Here is a 22,368-nt window from a genome sequence, read left to right on the forward strand (position 1 = left end):
TATGTATTTTTAAACAGCTTGGTAGTACTTGAATTATAGCCAGACTAGCATTGCCATATCTTAATGTGTTTTCTGTCATAGTTTTTTCCCCTTCCTCCTCCTTTTTCCTGTATTTACAAGTTCCTTTCTCTAAATTAGTGAAATTTTATGTCCTAAAACTGTAAACAAATACAGTTACCTGCCATGTATAGTAGTACGAAATTTTACTCTTCTTAGTTTCCCATTAATAAATTGCCCTGTCTTTCAATTGCATTAAACAGCATAAACAATGAGGTTACAAACAAAGGCGTGTAATTTTTAAATTGTGGACATTTGAGAGCAAGATTTGGCTTTTTCAGCTACAGATTATAATATTTAAAGGGTAGGGTTTTATATTGAATAATTTTCCTTTTTGAAAAGTAGTTATTTTGATACCTGTAAAATAGAAATGCAACACCAAACAACACGCTCTACTGATAAAGTAAAATTTCTGGTAGTTGTCTTATCACATAGGAAAATTTGCTTTATTTAAGACAAAACCTAATTACATTGTTAAATGTTTATACCACATTCTGAATGTAATCAAGATCGATACAAATTTCTGTTTCACAATTAAATTTGCAGCTGACGTGAATTTTCCACATGCCTGTCTTCTGTGAGATTTGTTGTTGATACATTTAAATATATATACTAAAAAGTATATAAATGCAAACCTTGGTGCATTTATGTTCTTTATGAAATATGTTTCCGTCTGCTAACTCATAAAGAATAAGCTTCATGAACTGCACTGCCACTTTCCTAATTTCTTATTTATTCATTTTTAAGCACTACAGCAGTTAATTAAATTTGCCAAAAAATCATGTGTAGTTAAAAGGTGAATTTGATTTCCTTTAAATGAATAGTAAATAATTACTGATAAAGCAGGAAAGATCAGATATTGAGAAGCTGGATAATTGTGAAGCTGAAAAATGTGTTTTGCCCACAATATTTTTCTTTTCATGTCCTCATTTATAATTGCATTCCCATCTCCCTATTTATTTCTGTGTTTGCAGAGATTTATTGTTCATGACTGGCAGTATGCCAGTACTGTGAACCATATTTTGCTTTGCTTTATCCACTCTGTATCACTTTAAGTCAACTCTCAGTGGCTGTGTGTCAGGTAGTAGTAAATGCGAAGATTGAGAAAATAGTAATAGTCATGATAGTAATAGTAATTTGATCTAGAATTAAGTCACTATATTATACAGGGCTGAAACTGCAATGATAAAAAATACTTAACTCTTGTGGTCTATGGAAAAGTAAAGATTCTCTGCTGACAAAGGTAATAAAGAAATCCATTTTAAGGAAAGATTAGTCATCATTACCACAACCCTCCAGTGTCATATTCAGCAGCAATCAATTTTGGATCGTAGCTACCGAGTGTAGCAGTTAGGAATATGGAGGTGTTTGTGGAAAATTAGAGACATTTGAACATGAAGAGCTGAGAAACCAGTAGCCAAGGGCAGAAGTAAGGAGACTCTACACAGTATGCTCTCTGACCTTGTATTTAAGCTCATACAAGCTTGGTTGAAGGTCCTTTATTCCAGTTTACAACAGGATTACCATGCCTTTCCTCCTGTCATCTTAATTGTAATAAAAGAGCTGTACATTTTGTGGTACGTGACCTTTAGCCCAAAGCTTTGTTTTGAACAGAAAGGCAACTGTTCCTGTTGGGCTAAAATGGCATGAACTGCAGTAGTTTGGGTTTTCTCTTTAAGTGGTTGGGTTTCTTTTTTCCTTCCCTATTGCTTCTGGAAGGCACACGCCAAAACAATTCAAGTTTCAGAGCTTAGTGTTTGGAAGGGAGGTGTATTAGTTTTTCTTAACTTTCAGTCAATATGTGTTTTAGGTGACGCATGCTGCAGCTGGCACCCAGAAATAGTGGAGGCATGCTTATGGGCCTCATACGCAGCGGATGCTGGAGGGCCTGGAGGGCCGGGGGTTTTGTGGACTGAGATCCCGGCCTCCTGGGGCAGGGGGGAGAGGTAGAAATGAAGGGTGGGTGAACAGTTTGATTCTGTACTGTGAATTTATTAATCCACACGCTGTCCTGAGCTGATGCAATGGCTGATGGTAGGGAAAGCTATCCCCTCCTTAATGTTACATATAGTGTGTGGCCTGCTGCCTTAAGCCTGTCCTAACTGCCTGCATAGTCTGAAGGGGTTGCTTTTGAGGAAATGCAATACATGAGTTCTCACGTTTGATGTTCATACTGCTTATCAGTAAATTTGGATCTCTGTTTAACTGAAGCTATATTTTTATAAAAGAATTCTTTTAAATAAGTAAGTTTATTCTTTGGAAAATAAGAATAGAATCCAAATTTATGTATAGAAAATCATGCCGTATTGGTGTTGATTAAAAGTTTGACATTGATAGAAACAGTTTCTTTCATATGACTCATAATAATATTCAGTGGGTTTTTCCCTGTAATTTTTTTTTTTTAATACAGTGCTTCTTGTACTGTAATTAGGAGTGAATTTCATTTTTATGCTTGTCCATTCTAGGTACAGAGATCCAGAAATAAGCAGTTACGTGAGCTGTTTCCAGACGGATTTAGTATTCATCATGCAGGAATGCTGCGGCAAGACAGAAGTTTGGTTGAGAACTTGTTTTCTAACGGACATATCAAAGTCTTAGTTTGTACAGCTACACTTGCCTGGGGTGTCAATCTTCCTGCTCATGCTGTTGTTATTAAGGTAAGAGCTTCCATTACTCTACACATGGGTATCAGTCTTAAAAGAAACCTGTAAAAAACTACAGATAGCAAGATCGTTATTGTGGGGTTCGGGCCTGGAGGCGAGATGTCTGATTGACTTGAAATGTTATTTATATCTCATTAAACTGATTCTCTCCAGTGGGAGTCTGGTTTGTATAGTAAAGATTTAAATATATCAAAGATTATGAAAGGATTAGTTAAAGTACACTTCCGAAATCATGCTATATTTGCCTAATTTCAGTATTCAGCTCATCAGGATTATATTCGTGTGTATTTATGTTAATTTTTATTAACTTTTCCTCAACCAGGGAACACAAATATATGCTGCAAAAAGAGGCTCCTTTGTTGACCTTGGAATTTTAGATGTCATGCAGATATTTGGTCGAGCTGGACGGCCTCAGTTTGACAAATTCGGAGAAGGCATCATTATTACAACTCATGATAAACTCAGTCATTACCTGACTCTTCTTACTCAGCAGAATCCAATTGAAAGCCAGTTTCTTGAAAGCCTTGCAGACAACCTAAATGCAGAGGTAACCTTTGATTCATTTACAGAAACTACCAAACTTTAAAGGTTTAATATTATTTGAAACAAAAATGCCATATTGTCACATTTAAAATATCTAAAATGGAAATTTTATTATTACTGGTAATCTGTAAGTGTGTATGTTTAAGAGGAGTGAACTGTTACACATGAAAATATTGGGGGCCTTTTACAAAAGGTAGTAGCTATAAGAAGCAGTACAGAGGGTCAAAATACCATTAAGATAAAGTTGTAGAAACACAGCATCTTAAAACCTTTCAATCAGAAGTGCTTTATTAGAATTTAGTAAGTGTTCTTCATAACTGAAAATTAAAATCTGCAAAAAAAATTAAAGCATGTCTGTATGTATATAAGCAAACTTATTTCACATGGTTCACTGCAATGTAGGAAGAATAACGTATCTGCCCTAGAATTCTCCTCTTTGTTCTCTTTCACAATGGTAATCAGAACTGGTTTATTATAAATAGGAAGTTCCCAGTTTGCTTCAGTTTAAATCTTATAATGCATTTTCTTTGAAAATGCTGTGGTTGTATTGGAAGTACTGACCTCTGACATATTAAAATATAATGATTCAAAACCTGCCTATTGTAATAAGCAATTAAAAATATGTATATACACACACAGAGACACTTTTTACAAGGAAAATTAAGAAATCTAAACACGCTTAGATGAAAAAGAGAATACTTTTTCAAAAGCACTGGAAATTTTTTCAATAAAAGTAAAGGAGTTCAGCTAAACTGAAGTGTGCATTGATGTCTTAAAACTGATTATCCCTGTGAACGATGTGAAGTTTATTAGGTATAGGTCTATTAGAAATAGTCTTGGATTTTTAAGATACTTGTTCTGTTTTATCTATATAATTCTTACGTATTTCTTTTTATTTTTTACCTTTTCATCACTTTAAGTCTTTTCATTATTCAATCAAAAATAATAATTTTTAAATGAAATTCTGGAAAGGAGCATAAATTGATACATTGTTTTAAAATGTTAAGATTCATTCCTTTATTCTTTACAAATAATCAAATTTTATCATTCATGATTTTGGTGGGTATTGGGTTTTTTTGTTTTAAGGAGGTCTCATAACTTATTTCTTCAGTTCCTGTTAACAGGGAAAATATCTTCCCAAGTACAGTCACACGTCAGAAGCAGAATAAGGTTTAACTGTTATTCCAACTATTTCCACACACAAATGTGGGGGAATGAAAACTGAGCTGTCTGTGCTCACAGCTACTCCTCTTTACCTCAACTCTGGAGTGGTCTTGAGTACAAGAGGGAAGAGAGAAATGGAACTCTTAGTCAACATGAGACACAAATGTGATGAGAAGGAGCCATCTGGAATTTTCCCATCCATCTTTCCACACAAAAGAGAGAGGAAAAATAAATGGAAGGCACGCTTGTGGCGGGCAGGTGTAGGGCTCTCAACTGCTTCCTTTTGACAACACTTTTATATTCCTGGAGATGGATAGTTGTGAATGTTCTTTAAGTGGAACTGGATGGAAATTCAGTTCTTTAAAATTGAATAGTAGCAATTTACACATTAGCAGTGACAAATTAAATCCTAAAGTCAGTTGTGAAGGCCAGGATTACCTGTAGTTATTGTTCAGCACCCCAAGAAATTAGGAAAGAGAGATCTAGTCCTGGAATACTGTGTACCTTTTCACTAGGAAAGAATCCAGCCAGATTTCATAGAAAAGCTTTGTTGTTTTTCTTGAGATACATGAAGTAGACAAAGAAAAAAAGAGTTGGAAAGGCTTTCTTTAATCCTGTTTCTTTAATCCTGATTTCCATAAATTCTTTGCAGCAAAGGATTTATTTTTCAATTTTTTTATTTTAATGTTAGAAATTTAGTCCTCCCATCTCACAGAACGCCTTCAGGTCAGTGAAGAATTACAAAGACAATGGAATTAATAAGCACCTATTTTGAACTGGATCAGAGAAGATCTCTATGATGGGCATGCTGTGAAAAACAAATGGCATGGCTATATGCTACTGTTTTTTCAGGCTTGGTCTGTATTGCCTTAAACTGTCTGGGTGGTGTGTGGATGTGCTGGTGTGCCCGCATGAATTACACTGGGAATCTCAAGCATTCCTTCTGCAGAGCTCCAGTAGAAAAGCTAGCCTGTGTGGGAAAAATACTTTACTGACATACCCTAAAAAATTTTGTTGGTTAGCTTAGCAAAAAAAAGTTTCAAAAGAGGTATGACAGCTCTCTATAAGTAGCCAGAACTAGAAGTGAATAAGAAAAAGAAATAAAAAAGACAATTTTGACCAGTGCCAGTACAAGAATTAATTACCGTGCTCATAAGTAAGGTTGCCTGAAATACAGCATCTGGAACAGCCTGTCTTTTAGCAGTACTGGAGATAAAAGAAGTGTAATTTTTTTCTACAGTGAAGATTTTGTAATGCGTGATGGGATTTGTATGGAAGATGTATATGAGGAAAAGATTTGACTTGATGAATCAAAAGCTGCAGTCCAATTTCTTTCCTTTCAGCTAAGAATGCTTAGTTAAGAAAGTGTGAGATGTAAGCTAAAAATTTTCAATGTGTATTATTCTGCAGAGAGAGGTTTTAATGGACAGCGTGTTGTTCCTCTGATCTGAGCTGTAGTTCCAAAATGCACAAATTTTCCAGCAAGGCCAGAAAGCAGGTGATTATTATATACAAGGTTAAAGAAAAAAGGGGGTTTGGTTTGGGTTTGGGCTTTTTTTTTTTTATGAGGAGACAAGTGAATTTACATTTTGTGCAGAGGAAAAAAAAATTTAAATTCTAAAAGTGATTACATTTTCAGTAACGAAGAAAAGACGTATTTGGTTACAGTTAGACAGTAGGATTCTTCTCCTTTTCCTCCTTTTCCACTGTACAGATTGCAAATTCTTAGTTTTAAGTCCTAGGTATTTATCTCACAAGAATATTTAGAATGGCTTAACAAAATATTTATAATGTAGTAAATATCCACTTGTATGTTTCTGTGTGTTACTATACTAGATAGTTAATTAAGGTACCAAGCTGCTGCTAGGATTGACTTTGGTGGAGTTAGCACCAAAAAAACCATTGGACGTCGAACAGACCTGGTTGATTGTTTGAATACAAAACAATTTTAATGTCTCCCAGGCTTGTGATTTTAACAGCAGTTTTTAAAGGTAGTAGTATCTTCTTTTTTTTTTTTTTTTCCTTTTCTCTACATTTAACAGTAAGCACTCCGCTAGCTTAAAAGCTGTTAAAAAAGAAATCACTGAACACTTGGAAAGGTATATACTATCCTCTAGCACCAGCTGAGTATGTCCAAATGGATACTTAATGAAGAGGGAAAAAAAGTATCAAAAAGCAAGACATTCAACAAGGAAAGGGGTCTGTGAGCTTAGAATAGTAATGTGTGCAGTCATTATGAAACACTAAAAATTGTCCAAAAGGAAAAAAAATAGTTGCAGCAATTTTAGATAAGGCTGACGGCAATAAAAGCAATCTTACTCATGAAGCTTTATTTAGATTTTTACCTAAAAAGAGGATTGTTTGTCTGGGGAAGTATGTATTTCTGCTAAATAGTTTATTTTCAAATATTTACACATTAGTGAAATTCTTTCCAGAAGTAGAGAAAATCTCAGCACAAATGTAGTGACTTTTAACAGTAATTGACTTTCCAAGTAGTTCTCCGAAAAATATTGCTAGTAGACACTGCAAAAATAATTTGGCCATATTGAAGGTGTAAAATTAAGAAGTTAATTCTCTTATCCTGTTAAAATAGTTGAAGTAGAGAAGAAAAAACTAGTGGAATAGAACAATAATTTGATTTCATTGGAGGCAGTCATCTAAACTTACCCAATCAAAGATATACAGGAAGTATGTGATGTACAGTATAATAAAAACTACTTCTGAGTTTGCGAAATGCAGCACTTCTACCACAGGATTTGGAGTTTGGGGTAGAGTGCAGAAAACTGATAAACTAGTTCAGACAGAACGATTTCTTTTCAGATTTTATGTAATGGTAGTGTGCCTGAAAAGAACAGTGTACTCCTGGCTTTAAATTATTGAAGATCCTGTGGCTGCAGTACAGTTACAGCAGCTGAAAATGCAGTCAGAATTTTGTTAATTGCTGTGATAAATGGGTTTTAGTAGAAATAGCAATGGAAAAAGCTGAAAAGCAATAGAGAAACAAGGGCATGAAACCACCATTTTTGTCATCTGATATGTGTGATGTTAATTATCCTTCTGTCATGACATGCATGAATAATTAGCACCTGCCAGTTTACAGGAAATCCACACAATGAGCAGTTACAAGGAGGTATTGTGTTAGGGTTTTTGGAAAGCAACTTCATCATAATTGGAGTCAGTCTAAAACTTCTGTATATGCTGATTTGGTCTAAGATAGTGGAATCCTCTGAGAAGTGTACAGGTGTTTTAGAAATTGTTATGTTTTTCTGGAGATGACTATTCCATAGGCTGCAGCACTGTGAAAAAAATATTCTAAAACATATGCCATGGTATTAATCAGTAGATGATCTTAGGAAGCACATTCCATTTTGGTCATCTTTTGTAGGCATTGTCCCTTAGGCAGTAGCAAGAGCACTCTATGGAGACAAAATATATATTTGACTGATTCGCTACAGAAATCTAGACGGTATGCTGATGACCACTGTCATCTTTGCCATAAAAAAGCCTGTTGTTAGCACCGAGAAATCTGCACTGATGTGTAATAAAAAGACATATTTTAGGAGCTGGGTCTGCTTTTATTACAAGTCATTCAGGAAATCCAAATGCTTATGCTGTAGTTGTAAAGAGAAACCAATTAAAGGCCAGAAGCGCTGCTGAATTAAGTTCTTAATTTGTTATAGACAGATCAGTGGCCAAAAGAAGAACTAGTAAAATGAAGGTAGCAGCTGGAAATACGGGAAGACTCCATGTTTCCACAAGAATATGAAGTTGTTTTTATCTAGGTCAGGTCTCTTGGCAGAAATAGGTAGGTGGTAAGAATGAGGCAATTATTCTGATATTTGGGGTAATACAATACATAATCCTAACCACACAATCACTAAGTGGAATCAAGAGCCTTGAATTTTCTACCCTTTCTAGGCTTATGTGCTGCAGGAGAGAAAATTTGAGCAATGATGCAAGAAAACTGGGGTATTTCTTATTCCCATTTCAAAATTCATTTTCTAGAAGCAGAAATTTTCAGAAAGAATGGGCAAAGGAATAGTTCTGCTCCTATAAAAGAAACACACTGGTTTACCTGCATGCTTCAGGTGAGAACAAAGACAAATGGGATATTATATGGCAGAGTTCTATGAAGTAATGAATGCATGTCTCCTAGGACAAGAATCAGGAAATATTGGCTGAGGTGAATCAGTGGCAGATTCAGAAAACACAAAAGGATGCCAGCTGGGTGGTTAGACCATATTGCTGCAGCAAGTTGTATCTAAATGGTAGTCAAAAACTGTACGGAAATGAAATAAAACTCGATTGAAAGCTATCAAATACAGAGCCAATACCTTTAACTAAAGACCTTGAGATGCAATAGTTGAAGAATTTGGGAGAAGTTTATGTGACGCTTGCTTCTCATTGCCACCTTCTGCCCTTCAGCATTTGTTGTTGTCTAGTTGCAGAGAGAGCGCGCTGGATTCGTGTCCCAGCATGTTTGTTCTTAGTAAAGCTGCAGAGTGGGGAAAGCTGAAATACACCCAACTTCATTGAGCTGACACCAAAATTAAGACTTTGAACATGTATTTCAGCACCTCAGTCCACTGAGAATTCTCTCCTGCAGATTTGTTTTGAGTTTTGGTTTGGGTTGGGGTTTTTTTTTTTCTAAAAATGAGTAGAAGAGTAAATGGTCAGTGATAAGCAACATAGGCATGAAGTTGCCCTTTTCCTTTCCTGCTGAAATTGTGCCACTGGGCATAAGGGAATGTGAAAAGGAATAAAATAAACAGCTGATTAGGGTGCTTAGTTGAGAGGAGCGAGTCAGTCCTGGGTCAGTTGACCAGCTGGCAAACAGAAAATACCTATGGCTATATTTTCTGGAGATACAGGAAGAAAGATAAGATGCAGGGGATGTGGTTTAATTAGACCATAAACTTTAACTTATCTGGGAACTATCATCAATAGCTCATACAATGCAGGTCACCATTCCTTTCCTAATTGTTTCCACCTGAAAGAGCCCTCCCTGACATCCACAGCTGGACCCCAGCTTGCTGCTGGGATGACTCCTTTCCCCAGAGAGCTCACAAACTGAGAGGATTTGCAGTGCCTGGCAGTAGGTATACATTCCCCAGGGGGGGTGCCTTTCCTTGCATTTACTTATGATTTTGTTGTGAAGTCAGGAATGTAAAAGGTGGTGACTTGTTTAATTGGGACAAACCTCTTTATCTATTTTTTGCCTTGAAAGAGTGGGCAACTGTTGTGGTTCTCAGAAGAGACAAAGAATTCCTTTGAAGCCCTTCCAAAAAAATCACTCAGGAGCTGGGTGACTGAGCAGCTAATCTGGGAATGGGGCAAAGCACAGGCTGGGGGGAACTAAAGTTTTCGCCCTGGGTGTCCAGGGCACTGAGGCCTGACCTGAGCTGCATGAAACCAGCACCCTCATCTGTTCTCCCCTCACCTTCTGCTGCCATGTCCAAATGGTAGACAAGTTATTTGGAGTTAACAGGTAATGACAACTTTGGTGTAGTTCAGATGTACTTATAAACAGTCCTGTGGTCACGTGTGATTAGAGGAGATTCTGTCCCACTGGGGACAATTCCAGTAGCATTAAGAAATTATCTCAAAAGCTGTACAGGAATAAGACCATAGTCACTTCAGATGCTGAAATAGTAATTCAGAATACACTGGTTTCCAAAGCAAACCAAAAAATGCTTATTAGGTTGTTAGAAAGATTCCTCTCTTACCTTTAACAGATATTTGATTCATATATAGAAATTTTTCATCCATGTAATCTGACTTAATTATACAAAAATAATAGCAACTAAACATTCTTCTGTAAAAAAATGCAGTATATTATGGATTATATTATATAATACATACAGTATATATTATCAGTAACATTTTTATGACATTTTCTAATCTGTATAGAAAACTTCATTTTTTAAAAACTGCCCTCAAAAAGCCATGCTACTTGTATATGTTTGCACTGTTTTGAATATCAAAAACACCTCCTCTGAAATGCTGTTGAACTTGATAAAATTTGTGGGATAGCATTTTTAAAAAAAAAATATGTAATGAAAATGCAGACTACTAAGCATGTCACTTGGTGATGGTGGCATCAGCCATTGAACAATTGGTTGAAAATTTCTGATGCTGATGATTTTTTTCATTTAAAATGACACAGTGAGTTGAATTAATATAATAGTCAAGTTTTCTTTTTGTGAGTATACCACATTATTTGCATTTGAACAGTTTTTAAAAACAAAGCATTGTGTGATGGCTGCAATCAGACAATACAATGTCAACATAGTAAATATTTCTACTCGTTGATTATTCCATCTGTAACTAGATACCTAATACATGGTTGAGGAAATGCTGAAAAATTTAGAACTTTTTTCTTTGTTTTAATAAAGTATCATCTTGTCTATTTATTGATTTCATAAATACTACATGTCCTAGATCATAACAGAAGTCCTCTCCTAACTTGGTAAATAATTTATTTCATAATTACTCTGAAGTGTTTTTATTAATGTGTTGGCTTCCATCATCGTACAGTTTTAACAAAGGTATAAATTTAAAACAATCCCTAAGAACTTTCCTTGAACACTAGATGGCAGCAAATATTTAGAAGTTGCCTTTTTTTGTTGTTGACTGCATATTATTGAGTATTCATTGAAGTTGATGGAGGAAGGAAAGAACAGTATTATATTTCAGTACCATGTATGAAACCAAACTGTATGTCATAACCACTTTTTTCCCTCAGTTTTACTTTTAACTTGTGAAAATAATTAATTTGTAAGTAATACAGTTAGATATTTAAAGAAAGGAGGCAAAAAATGGGGGGGGGGTGTCTTTTAATTGTCAGACTTCACTGTCCTCAGTAATGAGAATTTTACATTTTCATGATTGTGAAAGTGGCTGTTTGGGGGAAAACGTTACTATTGGACGATGTTCTAATGCTATTTCAAATTGTTTACTGAAAGGCATTTGAATCGTGGAAAGAAACACTGAAATCAACCTTGGTAGCCAATTGAGTAATAATAACCTGTGGGCTGTATTAGATGTTTTTTCCCTGTAGTAGTCTAGGAAGAACTGAACGCTTTTGTAGCTACTTCAGTGCATTATGTAGCTATGTACTTTGACAAACACTACAATCCAGCTTCCCCCAACCTCCTTATGCTGCTGAAGAGCAAAACATCACCTGAAAAACGTATATGCAGAGCTTGGGGTTACTCTATGCTATTAGTCATTGATATCAACAAGGCTTTACTGGATTTAAGTTATTTTAACTCAAGGCAGATTTGGCATGCATTTTACTAGATATTTATGTTATTTCAAAACCAATATATATTATTATGAAGGTCTAGATGCTTAGATCTGAACATGCATATGAAATCATTTACAATTGCATAGGGGTTTTTTTAGGTTTTGCCAAGTCATGTGGAACGTTTATATGAAATCCAAACATAAATAAAACAAAAATAACTTTAAAAATTTAGTAATGGATCACAAAAATTTGTTAAGAGGAACTTTTGCTTGTTTTAAACAACCAGCAACAACCAAAAAATGTTTGTTCATGCAACATGCAGGAAATATTAAATTCTTCTGGTAAAATGAGGTTAACTGCAATTAAGCAGTACAATGCTTCTCCTTAATGTAACCAATACAAAATAGAGCTCAACTTATCCAGTAAAAATGTGTGTGTGATAAATAATTTGATGATAAAACTATTGAATTAGCAAAATAGTAAAAAAAAACTGGTTCGGTATACCTGATCTAGCCTTGAAAAATAAACAAATGTATATATATAAATATATATATAAAAGTGCCTAATACCTGTTCAGTTTTGTTATGTTTTGATAGAACAAAAATGTAGCAGGTACCTGTATGTTTAACTTGCCAGATACAAAAGGAGAAAACTATTTGTGAAAACTGTATAAACAGATTGCTGACTGTGAGAGCATGATGAAGAAAATCATAAAGATTGTTGGTATCATTTGGTTTAGGATTTGAACCACACTTTGCTTTTACATTGGTATGAAAAAATAAGTTTTTAAAATGTAGATTTTTTATTTAAAGGTACTCTTCTTCAAATTACCCTGAGCATATTCGCTAAAGAATGATGTTGGTTTGTTTGTCATTCTTTTATACCTCACTCAGTATCATCTTCTAATTGTAAAAATCATTAAGTGGTGTAGCAAAGATCGTGTGGGTCGCTGTCTATAATATTATGTCACAGAGCATACCATGTTATTAAATGTTCATGAGGTAAAGATGTGCAAACGGTTCAAGTAATTGTCTTATGATTATTCTAAAATAATTTGTTGAAACCATACTGACGCTTTCTTTAATCTAGCGCTAATGCTCTGAATTCCATATGTTTCCAGCCAAATACTTATGTTCAGCTTTAACATATACATTTAATTTTGTGTCTTTTCCTATTTCCAGATTGCTCTTGGAACAGTAACTAATGTGGAAGAAGCAGTAAAGTGGATAAGTTACACTTATCTTTATGTACGGATGAGAGCAAATCCATTAGTATATGGCATCAGTCACAAAGCTTATCAGGTATAAAATGCATTTTAAAAAAATCTGTAACCTGTTCTGGGTTTCTAATCCTTCCCTGATGTGAGGATAAATATTTGCTATTTCTACTTAACCTGACATCAGCAATTCTTTTAAAGTGCTTAGAAAAAGGAAGATATTTTCTGTAGCAGAGTATTTTTAACACTAAATTAAGAGGCCCCTTCTGTTCACAATAAAAATACACTTTAACTGGCCAAGTTATGCTCCAAAGGACAACGTTCATTCTTATCAGTTACCGTAACTTAGCCTATTGTCAGTGTTTCAGTTTTGTAGGCTAGGAATAAATGATAAAATAAAGCATTCTTGAGTTGCTTGCTTCCCCCCCTCCCTATTCAGCTTTTGTTTTAGAATGTTTCATCGCATGACATCTTATAAAGTATAAAGTTACATTTTTAATTGCTTTTTTTCTTTCTTGCGATTTAGTAATTATAAGGGGGGGTTTATTCATTTATTTTAAATTTTTTTTGTTTATTTAAAGTGCACCCTTGCAGTGATATAAATCAGAGCACAGTTACATAAGTTTTTTCAAGTTTTTTTTATTATATGTAATTTTTAGGAAGTTTACTAGTTTATAGGTTATCTAAATATTGTCACTTTTTTCTGTACAGCTGTTTATAAGCATTTAATGTTGACATGGTTTGGACACAGGTAATTGAGCCTAATGCAGGTGAAAATTTCACAAGTGTATGGTAACTGTAGGTTTTTTCACATGTCCTGAATATGTTTTGTGAGTTCATAATTTGTCATGATATTGTGAGATACAGTTGTTCAGGTCATTGCATCATGTAGAGATGTATGTCAGGAGATACTTTTTTTAATAGCTTTTGTGCCCGGTAGTTGAAACTGCAGTGGAAGTAGATAGGCTATTGTTTAAGTAAGCTTCTGCAGACACCTTTAGACCTCTGGTCATCTCAAATCTGTTTTCTATAAAAAGCCTTACAGTACATTACCATATGTTAATATAACACTATATGACACAAATCACAAAGCAATAGATAAATGAAAAGCAAAAATTGTTTTACTAGTGAGAAGAATGTTGTTGTCCCATTCCTATAAAATTCTCTCCTTTTTTTTTTTTTAATTAGATATTTTTGACCAGTGTTAGTAACAAATTTTAGATTAAAAGAAATGTAATCATGGTTATAATAAGTGGTGAAAAAAAATTAATAAAACACTAACAGGAATATTTTTTATAGATTTAAAAAGTAATGAAAAAGAGTTGCTTCCCCTCCCCTTGCTTTTTTGTTTTTATTCAGCTGATGAGAAATCGGAGATTGCCAGCACTTGTCTTTTTCTGCCGCTAACCTCCTTTCTACCCCTTCTGATGTGATGTGCTAAAAATAGACAGTCCTATTTTTGTGTTAGGGCAGTAACAAATTATATCAACTTGAAGTGTTATCCATTCATGTCGGAGCAAAACCAATGCCAATCCCCTTATTTTCTAGATAAACCAGTTTTAAACTTCAAAGCGCATATGTTATAGACATATGTATATGGATGGTATAGTGCCAGGTATGGGCATAACCACAGATTTGCTCACTTAGGCCATTCTATTCCTTCTGTTCTGCTTATAGGTATCCAATTTTCATAATTGGTATTTTTTTGTTTCTTAGTAAAGTTGCAGTGTGCCAATTTCTATCTCTGTCTTGGCTGACAGTCAATGTTACCCATTCAGAATCCATGTATCTGCATAACCATCGTGGGTCACACTTCCCAGCTGTTCAGTGGGGCTGAGAAGATGCAAACTCGTTCCCCTTTCCCTTTCCACAGGCACTCACCACACCTGCTAATTACTTTAGGGCACAAAAGGTCCAGCCTGTCTACACAAAAGGGGTGTGTTGTACTGCACAGGGAAACCAGGGCAAGCATGTATCTGCCGTGCACTGACACATTCTGCACCCCACATGTTGCATCTGCAATATTACTGTTCCCCACCTAGCCCATTTCTGGGCTGTGCCAGGCATAGTCTACCCTAGGCCCACTGCTTTGATTTGTGACTTTTCAAGTTGTTTGCAAGGCGTGCCAATAGGGTTGGGAAAATGGCCAGAATTCATGATGAACAGCAAGAAGAAACAAAGAGTGGAAGGAAAAAGTGGAGCAAATGTTGAGTGTTGTATTAGTGAAGCCTGTGGTATGAATTACAGGCTTTTTCTCATCCATTTAGAGTTCCAATGGAAAGGTGGCTGGTTTTTTTTAAGGTAACCCCTTTGTCTGTTTTCTCCTCTTTTTGGTTCCACTCTTTGGTGTTCCCACAGTTAAACAAAGCTTTTTATCCCCATAAGCCGTATGTTTATATTTAGAACATCTGTAAAAGTTAGAGGCACTTATCCCCAACACTCCTCAGCTAGCGAAAACAATGAATAATAATGTACTTTATCATGCATTCTTAAATGTCCATATTTATACTCCAGACCTGCTCAGTTTGTTGCTGTGGACATGCCAAGGCTTGTTTTTAAGAGTATGGCTTAAAGCTGTTCTAGTCTGGATCTTTTACTCTGTGGGATTTCTAATTATGCAAGTTCAACAAGAAGGGTGCTAACCACGGATTCTCTAGATTGGAGTATTGTTTCACAGCCTGTTCAAGTTTGTGACCTTTCCTCTAAAGTTAAAACCTTTGTATTTGTAAAAAATGTTAGTCTACTATTACAGCTTCAGCTTTTTTGTATGTAAGGCAAAAGATTGGTAGGTATTTTGGACTGCCAAAGGAGTATGGAAGTGTTTTGATATTTTTTAAAATTTTCCTCGTCTTTAGTTTTAAGAAATGTTAAACATCTGGCATCCTGATTACTTTTTTTTTTTTTTGACCATCTCTGCTCTGAAATCTGACCTCGATGCATGACTTACTGTTGAGAAAAGCACTCTAGACCTTTGCCATCTTAGCTTTTGACTTGAAACTAAGGCAAGCCATAACTAAGGAGAAACAGCTTCAGAGTAACTGGCAAAGACAGGGAATATTAGGCACTAGTCTTGCAGCTGCTTTGTGGAGATGGCTGTGTTCATCTGCAGCTCCACTGAACATGAGATGAAGGGCTTCGGCACAAAGATGAAACTGAATCCTGGCCCAGGGAAAACCAGAGGAAACCAAGGCATAGCAATTCTTCGAGCTTACTCTTTTTTTGTACTCTTGGTCATACATCTCTGGGGCAGACTTAACCAAGAGGGCTGGTATGACTTACTCTGTAGGAAAACTGAACTATACAAGCCCTGAAATAAGAATGCTTCCTGTCAACTAGAACAGAGTTTAAACAGTCAAATTTGGTGGCCAGTCATTGCTTGTGTGATTAGACCCCATACCTCAGGCACACATAACCAGAGGGTTAACATGACTATGAATCCTTTTTCATCCATCCCTATCAGTGTGGGTATCCCGGGTGCGTGATGTGGAAAGAGAAAATTATACAGCAGTCCCACTGAGACGGGAGTTTTGTCCAGCCATGTATGTACTAATGAGATAATGTGCATTATTATTTGGACAAAATGTCCAAGTTCCTGAACTTTGGTATCAATAGAAGCAGTGTTGGGCACAGCGAGTTTCTTGTGTGCTTTTAACATGTTTATGTGGTACATCTATAACTCGGTAATGAGAGTATCCCAACTGACATACCCAAAGTTTTTTTGCTAGTAAACATTTCAGCCATCTAATTTGAAGCTTATTCTGTTTGGGATACAATTAAAGCCATCCTCATGTCAGATACCCAGCCAAGGTATATCTTCAGCCTTTTTCATAAATAGACGATACAATAAGATGGCATGTTTTTCTAAAGTCATACAGTAATGATAATTTCATGAAGAATGTGTTATTGTTAAAAGTTATTTCAAAAACTTCAATGTAAATTTATTTCATAATCATGCTACTGTTTTATAAGTAGTATTAGTCTACATTGTATTGATGGTCTCAAAGCATTGTAAAAGAAATATTGTTCTGATTATTTTTTCCTGTATAGAGTTTTTGGTCAATAATGTCAATGTAAATGTTATTAGTGAGATCTCAGGAAAATCTTGACTTAATAACTGTACCTTTCCTTTACTTGATTTCTGGCATTGTGTGACTGGGTTATCTCAATAAAATTATTTATTTAACATTTGTATTTTATACAAATTAATGTATGTGGTTCATGTCTAGATGGATCCAGGTCTAGAAAAGCACAGAGAGCAACTGGTAATCGAAGTTGGCAGAAAACTGGACAAAGCCCGCATGATCCGCTTTGAAGAACGAACTGGCTTTTTTTCTTCAACAGATTTAGGCAGAACTGCCAGCCACTACTATATTAAATACAATACTATAGAGGTAAAATATGATGTTCTATTTCTGGGGGTTTCTCCTTCTTTTTGAACCTATACCTAAAATAGTTGTAAGATATTACAGACTATATAGCTGATTTGTCCAATACATTTTCAAATCATATTTGAATGAAATGGGGAGAGAGGAAATACAAAAAAGAAAGAGACTAATATAAAGCAATACTGAAAAATCAGATTTGGTGTGCAGTGAGATTTGAAATTTCTATGGTTTCTGCATTCTTTTTGGTGAATTGTAAGAAACATTTTGATATCAACAGTGTGTGCAACCATTGGTACATGATGGCACATTCCAGTATAGAGTCTGATAACAGAAAAGTTTTTCTGCATGAAAATCCTATCAGGTTGCCAACCTTAAACAACTTCTGGCCCTGTAATCAGATTGTGTTGCAAATATGTAAGGAAGATGCATTTTACAAAACTTGGTAGTATTGGAAGCTTGATTTTGATGTACAGATTCATCTTAAAACCTTTCTTTTGTGGGAAGTGTTTTTCTCGAATAAATGGTGAAGGCTCACAGTAATAATTTTTAAATGTTTACTGTCACTATGTATAATTAGTCTCACATATTCACTCAAATATGTCCTAGACTTTTTTTGAAATAGCCATAGATTGCATGTCTCTCGATTTTGGGGTGACCAAATTTCAAAGGACTATTTTTCTGAAGGTGCTGAGAATTCATGCTGGAAATTGTTCCTGTTTAAACTGCATTACTCTTACATTTGAACTTTATATGCTTTTTAAAATCTTGATTAATGTTTCTTTCTTTTGTCCTATATGTGTATATTTATTTTGAATGTTAAATCCATTCATTTTATTTTTAATAGACTTTCAATGAATTGTTCGATGCTCATAAAACAGAAGGTGATATTCTTGCTATAGTATCAAAAGCTGAAGAATTTGAACAGATAAAGGTAAAGTTGTATCCTTTTGTACAAAGAATGCCTTAGAACTAGACACTTGTTTAGTAGTCACTCCATAAATAGTGTCCACAGACCCAAGTTTTGTTAAATATTAAGCTCCATTATAAAATGTTTTCTAAGTAGGCGTAATTGCCTAGAACTATATATGCTGCCACTCAAATTTATGTGTAGTTCAGCTTGAACTATGGTACACATTTAATAACTAGTTATGGATCTTTGAGAATTCATTTTAAATTATGTTAAGAACTTTTCAGCTCCTCAGTTATTAAAAGGTGAAGATAAGTGTCCATTGGAATGGTGCACCCAGGGATGAGATGTTTTTTTCTGTTTGAAGTTTAAACCACTATTAGATGTCTTGCTGTACAATTTACTTTGTCAGAAATGAGGCAGGACTCACTGAAGTAAACTCTGTGATGTACTTCATGCAGGGAACAATATTAGATTAGCAGAGTGATGAATTCTGATAAATTATTTTCAATTTTGAAATTCCAAAAATTGAAATCCAAGCAGAAATCCTGTTGTTGTAACAGATTTTGTTGTGCAGGCTAGAAGATTACTGTACTAGTGTACTCAGCTCAGATCCAACCTCCCTTTTGCCTCCTGTGTGGGTAGGACACAAGACAATACATTGCAAGCTGGCACAAGCTTGTTTGCCCATGCTTCCATTTCATAGAGGTGCGAGCCAGACTCCACAGGGTTTATTAGCTTGGGCTCATTGCCATTTTACCACAATTATACAATTTTAAGATCAGAGTTGGCTCTCATTCACCTGGCTTTACAAACTGGCAGTGTGAATCTCTCACCATCTACATATTTACATATTCACACACGTTTTCTGAGTATTAACATCTCTTTATCTAATGGAGAAATTCTGTTTTGCTGTAATCTCTTCTATTATAGAAGATAATAAGAGTGAGGTTTTACAGTGATACATGAAATGTTTTCCAAACTAGAAGGGGGTTTTATGATAGTGATGTTGCTTTGCTAGGTCTAAATTTAGCATAATTGAGTATTTAAAAGGAAAGCATATGGAAAATATGATGTGATATGTTTCTATATTTGTAATAAAGTTAGTAGTGATGCTTCTTGACTAAAGCATAGTTTTTCTAGTTTGCTTTCTCAGATTTCTATGGTATGGCATCAGTAACCATCATTTCCAGTTTTATGTGATTCATTTGCTGTGCAGCGTTGAATGGCAAAATTAGTAACTGACTTTTGCAAAAGTAACTCAGGATTTAGCCCTCTGTGTGATACAATTGTGACTTTTGTTAATATGAATCATGTTTCCGTAATGCCTTTAAAAATTCCATATTTTGAGATAGGTGAGTCACCAGTAGCTGAAATACAGATCTGATTTGACCTGTACTGTGCTATGCAAGAGCAGAAAAAATTATCAAAAATGCTGTTGTAAGCAGAGCATAATATTCCCCTGACACTGGAGTCATCTGTGATGGTTGTGTCCTTCATCATTTTCTTTCCTGTAGGACCAGTGGCTGGATAGTTGGGGATTTTAACCCAATTGTCTCAGGGTCTTTTGTATGTCAGGTAGTCAGGTCCAAATGAAAATTACTTCCAGCTGGTTCCCTGCAGGGACCAAACATTTACCCTCTTTAAATAAGTTTTACACTAACAGACTATCAGTAAATCAAAGAATATGTAGATTTATGCTGGTTTTGCCATGTTAGGGTCATCAGTTAGAATGTGAAATGTTATGCATTATTCAAACCATAGATATTAATATTTCTTTACTCATATTAAGGCTTAATCTTATTAACAGTGAAAATTTTAATATCATGAATCATAGTACTTCACAGTTTTGAGTTAAAAATTTATTGTGCCGCATGCAAACTATGTAACTGTAATGAGTACATTTAATGTTAATTCAAGATTGCCCTAATCCAGATGGACAGAGGTTTTACTCTGGTCAAATAAAAAATGAAATCTCATCAGATGAAGGATGGTAGGGTCAGAAGATTCAATTTTTGTGGCATATCAAATTTTTGTATGTCAATGGCAACCTTAATAGATGGTGATGAATAATAAAATGTAATTGTGTCACTATTAAGATAGTTTCAATTATGGTCTATTAGGTACATTGTGGAAGATGTGGGTTTGGTGCTTTTTTTCTTTTTTTTTTTTCCTTAAAACTAGAGGCTCCATTTAAAAATAATATAACTATGTTATAAGGAAAATTTGATTGCAGAGTAAAAATTTTTATCAAATTGCTCCAGCCTCTTCATAATGTATAATTGTGTTTTAGGTAAGAGAAGAAGAAATAGAAGAGCTGCATACCTTACTGAATGATTTCTGTGAACTTCCTGCTCCAGGAGGTGTGGAAAACAATTATGGAAAAATTAATATCCTCCTTCAAACATATATTAGCAGAGGGGAGATGGACAGCTTCTCCCTTATTTCAGATTCTGCGTATGTTGCACAGGTAAAAATGGTATTTTTTACATATCTGTTGCTGTCGTCCGCTGTTTTCATTCTCCCGTGTGTTTACAGTTATATTAGTGCTTGATCTGCAACTTTTTTTGTACATTTTTAATGCAAATTTATTTGAAAATCAGAGCCGTGTGTGTGTACCTGTGTGGTATAATATTTAAGTATTTGCAAGATTTTCAAGATTTGCAAAAGCCTACCTTGGGAGACTATTGCATTTTTTTGTTAATTATGAATGTCCTTTTGGTTTGTATTATCCCTGTAGTCTTACTATACAGCTCTAACTGAGATTTCACAGAAACTTTGTTCTTAACTTAGTGGATTTTCTTGTAAATCTGGAAAACTGTTGCAATCTCTTTTTAGGTTTTGTGTACTTTTATATTTTACTCTGCAAAACATAATTTTTGTTTTATTCATATACCTTGGTTTACACAAGAAAGATGTGCTATTACAATTTTATTGCTAGACGCAATCATACAATGTACATATCAATCTATATATTTGTTTCTCAGCTTGATTTGTCACCTGAATGGTTGATAGTTATACAGCATGTTTAGTTATTACACAGAATAAAAAGAGAACTGCAAATCTGTGACAGAGAACTGCTTGCTTACAGAACTAAAGCCCATCTTAGAAAGAAAGGAACGTTGCCTGAAAGTTTAGAATTCTGGATCCTGAAGAACTCCAAGTGATAAAATGCTCTTAGACAATCCCAGATGTGCAACAATAATGAATGTATAAAATAGATAAGAAAGTTTTACCTTTTAGCCCATCCTATGTCTCTTTTTCCTTTTTTTTTTAAACATGCAGCAACATGTTGCATTGAATCATTTTTTTCTTATCCTTACAAAACCATTTTAGAAAGAATTGATTGTAAAATTGCATTTAGTTTGTGCTAAAGATAAGAGTTAAACATTCAAAAGTATACATATTTTTCAGTGAGATCTTCGTACTGACATGATCTTCTTCAGAAGTGTTTACATTTCATAGCATGTATAGGTATAAATAAGAAAATTCTGAAATCATTATGCACATCATAAAAATTGTGGTACTTGCACAGCAAGATGATTTTCAGTATATTCTTTTAATCTTTTCTTTCAAGACAATTGCTTTCATTTGTCTGTCTCAATTACAGCATTTTCAATGAGGCAACATGGTCATCTTCTCAGATCTTGATAAATTGTACATGTGGAACCAGTGTAACAATTTGTGAATATTTTTAATTGGATAGTGACTATTAAGAAAGTCATTTATCCTTTCAAAGTAAAAGAAATGTGCTTCTTTAGTAGCATATGCTTCCTATCATGAAAAAGTAATTTTCTATTTTTAATTCCTATTGGCATTACAGAGCCAGTAGAGAGTGATTGTATTCTATTCAGTGAATCAAGAACAGAACTGCTAATCCAGGCATAGCACCGGTAGGCAAAAAAAAGAAAAAACTACCAAAAACCGCACAACTTCATAATACAGCTTGATAAGTTTATGAAAGGAGTGCCATAACTTACATTTCCAGGATAAGACTAACCTCATTCAATCTTATGTTAGTAGTTACTTTTCCAAGTCCAAAGCAGGTTTATGCAGTGGTTATACAGTAGTCTCAGAAGATAGTAACATGTTAAAAAAAAGTCACTACTGTTAAACTTCTGTGCAAATGTTTTGAAAATCAGTGTGAAATGGAATGCTATTATGGAAGCACAACTGAAGTGAAA

General features: G+C 34.8%; 1 protein-coding gene across 1 annotated transcript in view; it reads left to right on the forward strand.

Moving 5' to 3' along the window:
• The window catches only part of ASCC3 (activating signal cointegrator 1 complex subunit 3), a 280,895-nt gene that overhangs the window by 174,726 nt on the left and 83,801 nt on the right, over window positions 1–22,368 (forward strand). Inside the window, exons 15-20 of the mRNA XM_040597334.1 lie at window positions 2,523–2,714; window positions 3,043–3,267; window positions 12,858–12,977; window positions 17,119–17,283; window positions 18,122–18,208; window positions 20,478–20,654. Coding sequence (XP_040453268.1) covers window positions 2,523–2,714; window positions 3,043–3,267; window positions 12,858–12,977; window positions 17,119–17,283; window positions 18,122–18,208; window positions 20,478–20,654 — 966 coding nt within the window. The remainder of the gene's footprint in view (window positions 1–2,522; window positions 2,715–3,042; window positions 3,268–12,857; window positions 12,978–17,118; window positions 17,284–18,121; window positions 18,209–20,477; window positions 20,655–22,368) is intronic.

This window comes from Falco naumanni, chromosome 6, assembly GCF_017639655.2.
Source record: "Falco naumanni isolate bFalNau1 chromosome 6, bFalNau1.pat, whole genome shotgun sequence".
In the NCBI taxonomy this organism is placed as follows: domain Eukaryota; kingdom Metazoa; phylum Chordata; class Aves; order Falconiformes; family Falconidae; genus Falco; species Falco naumanni.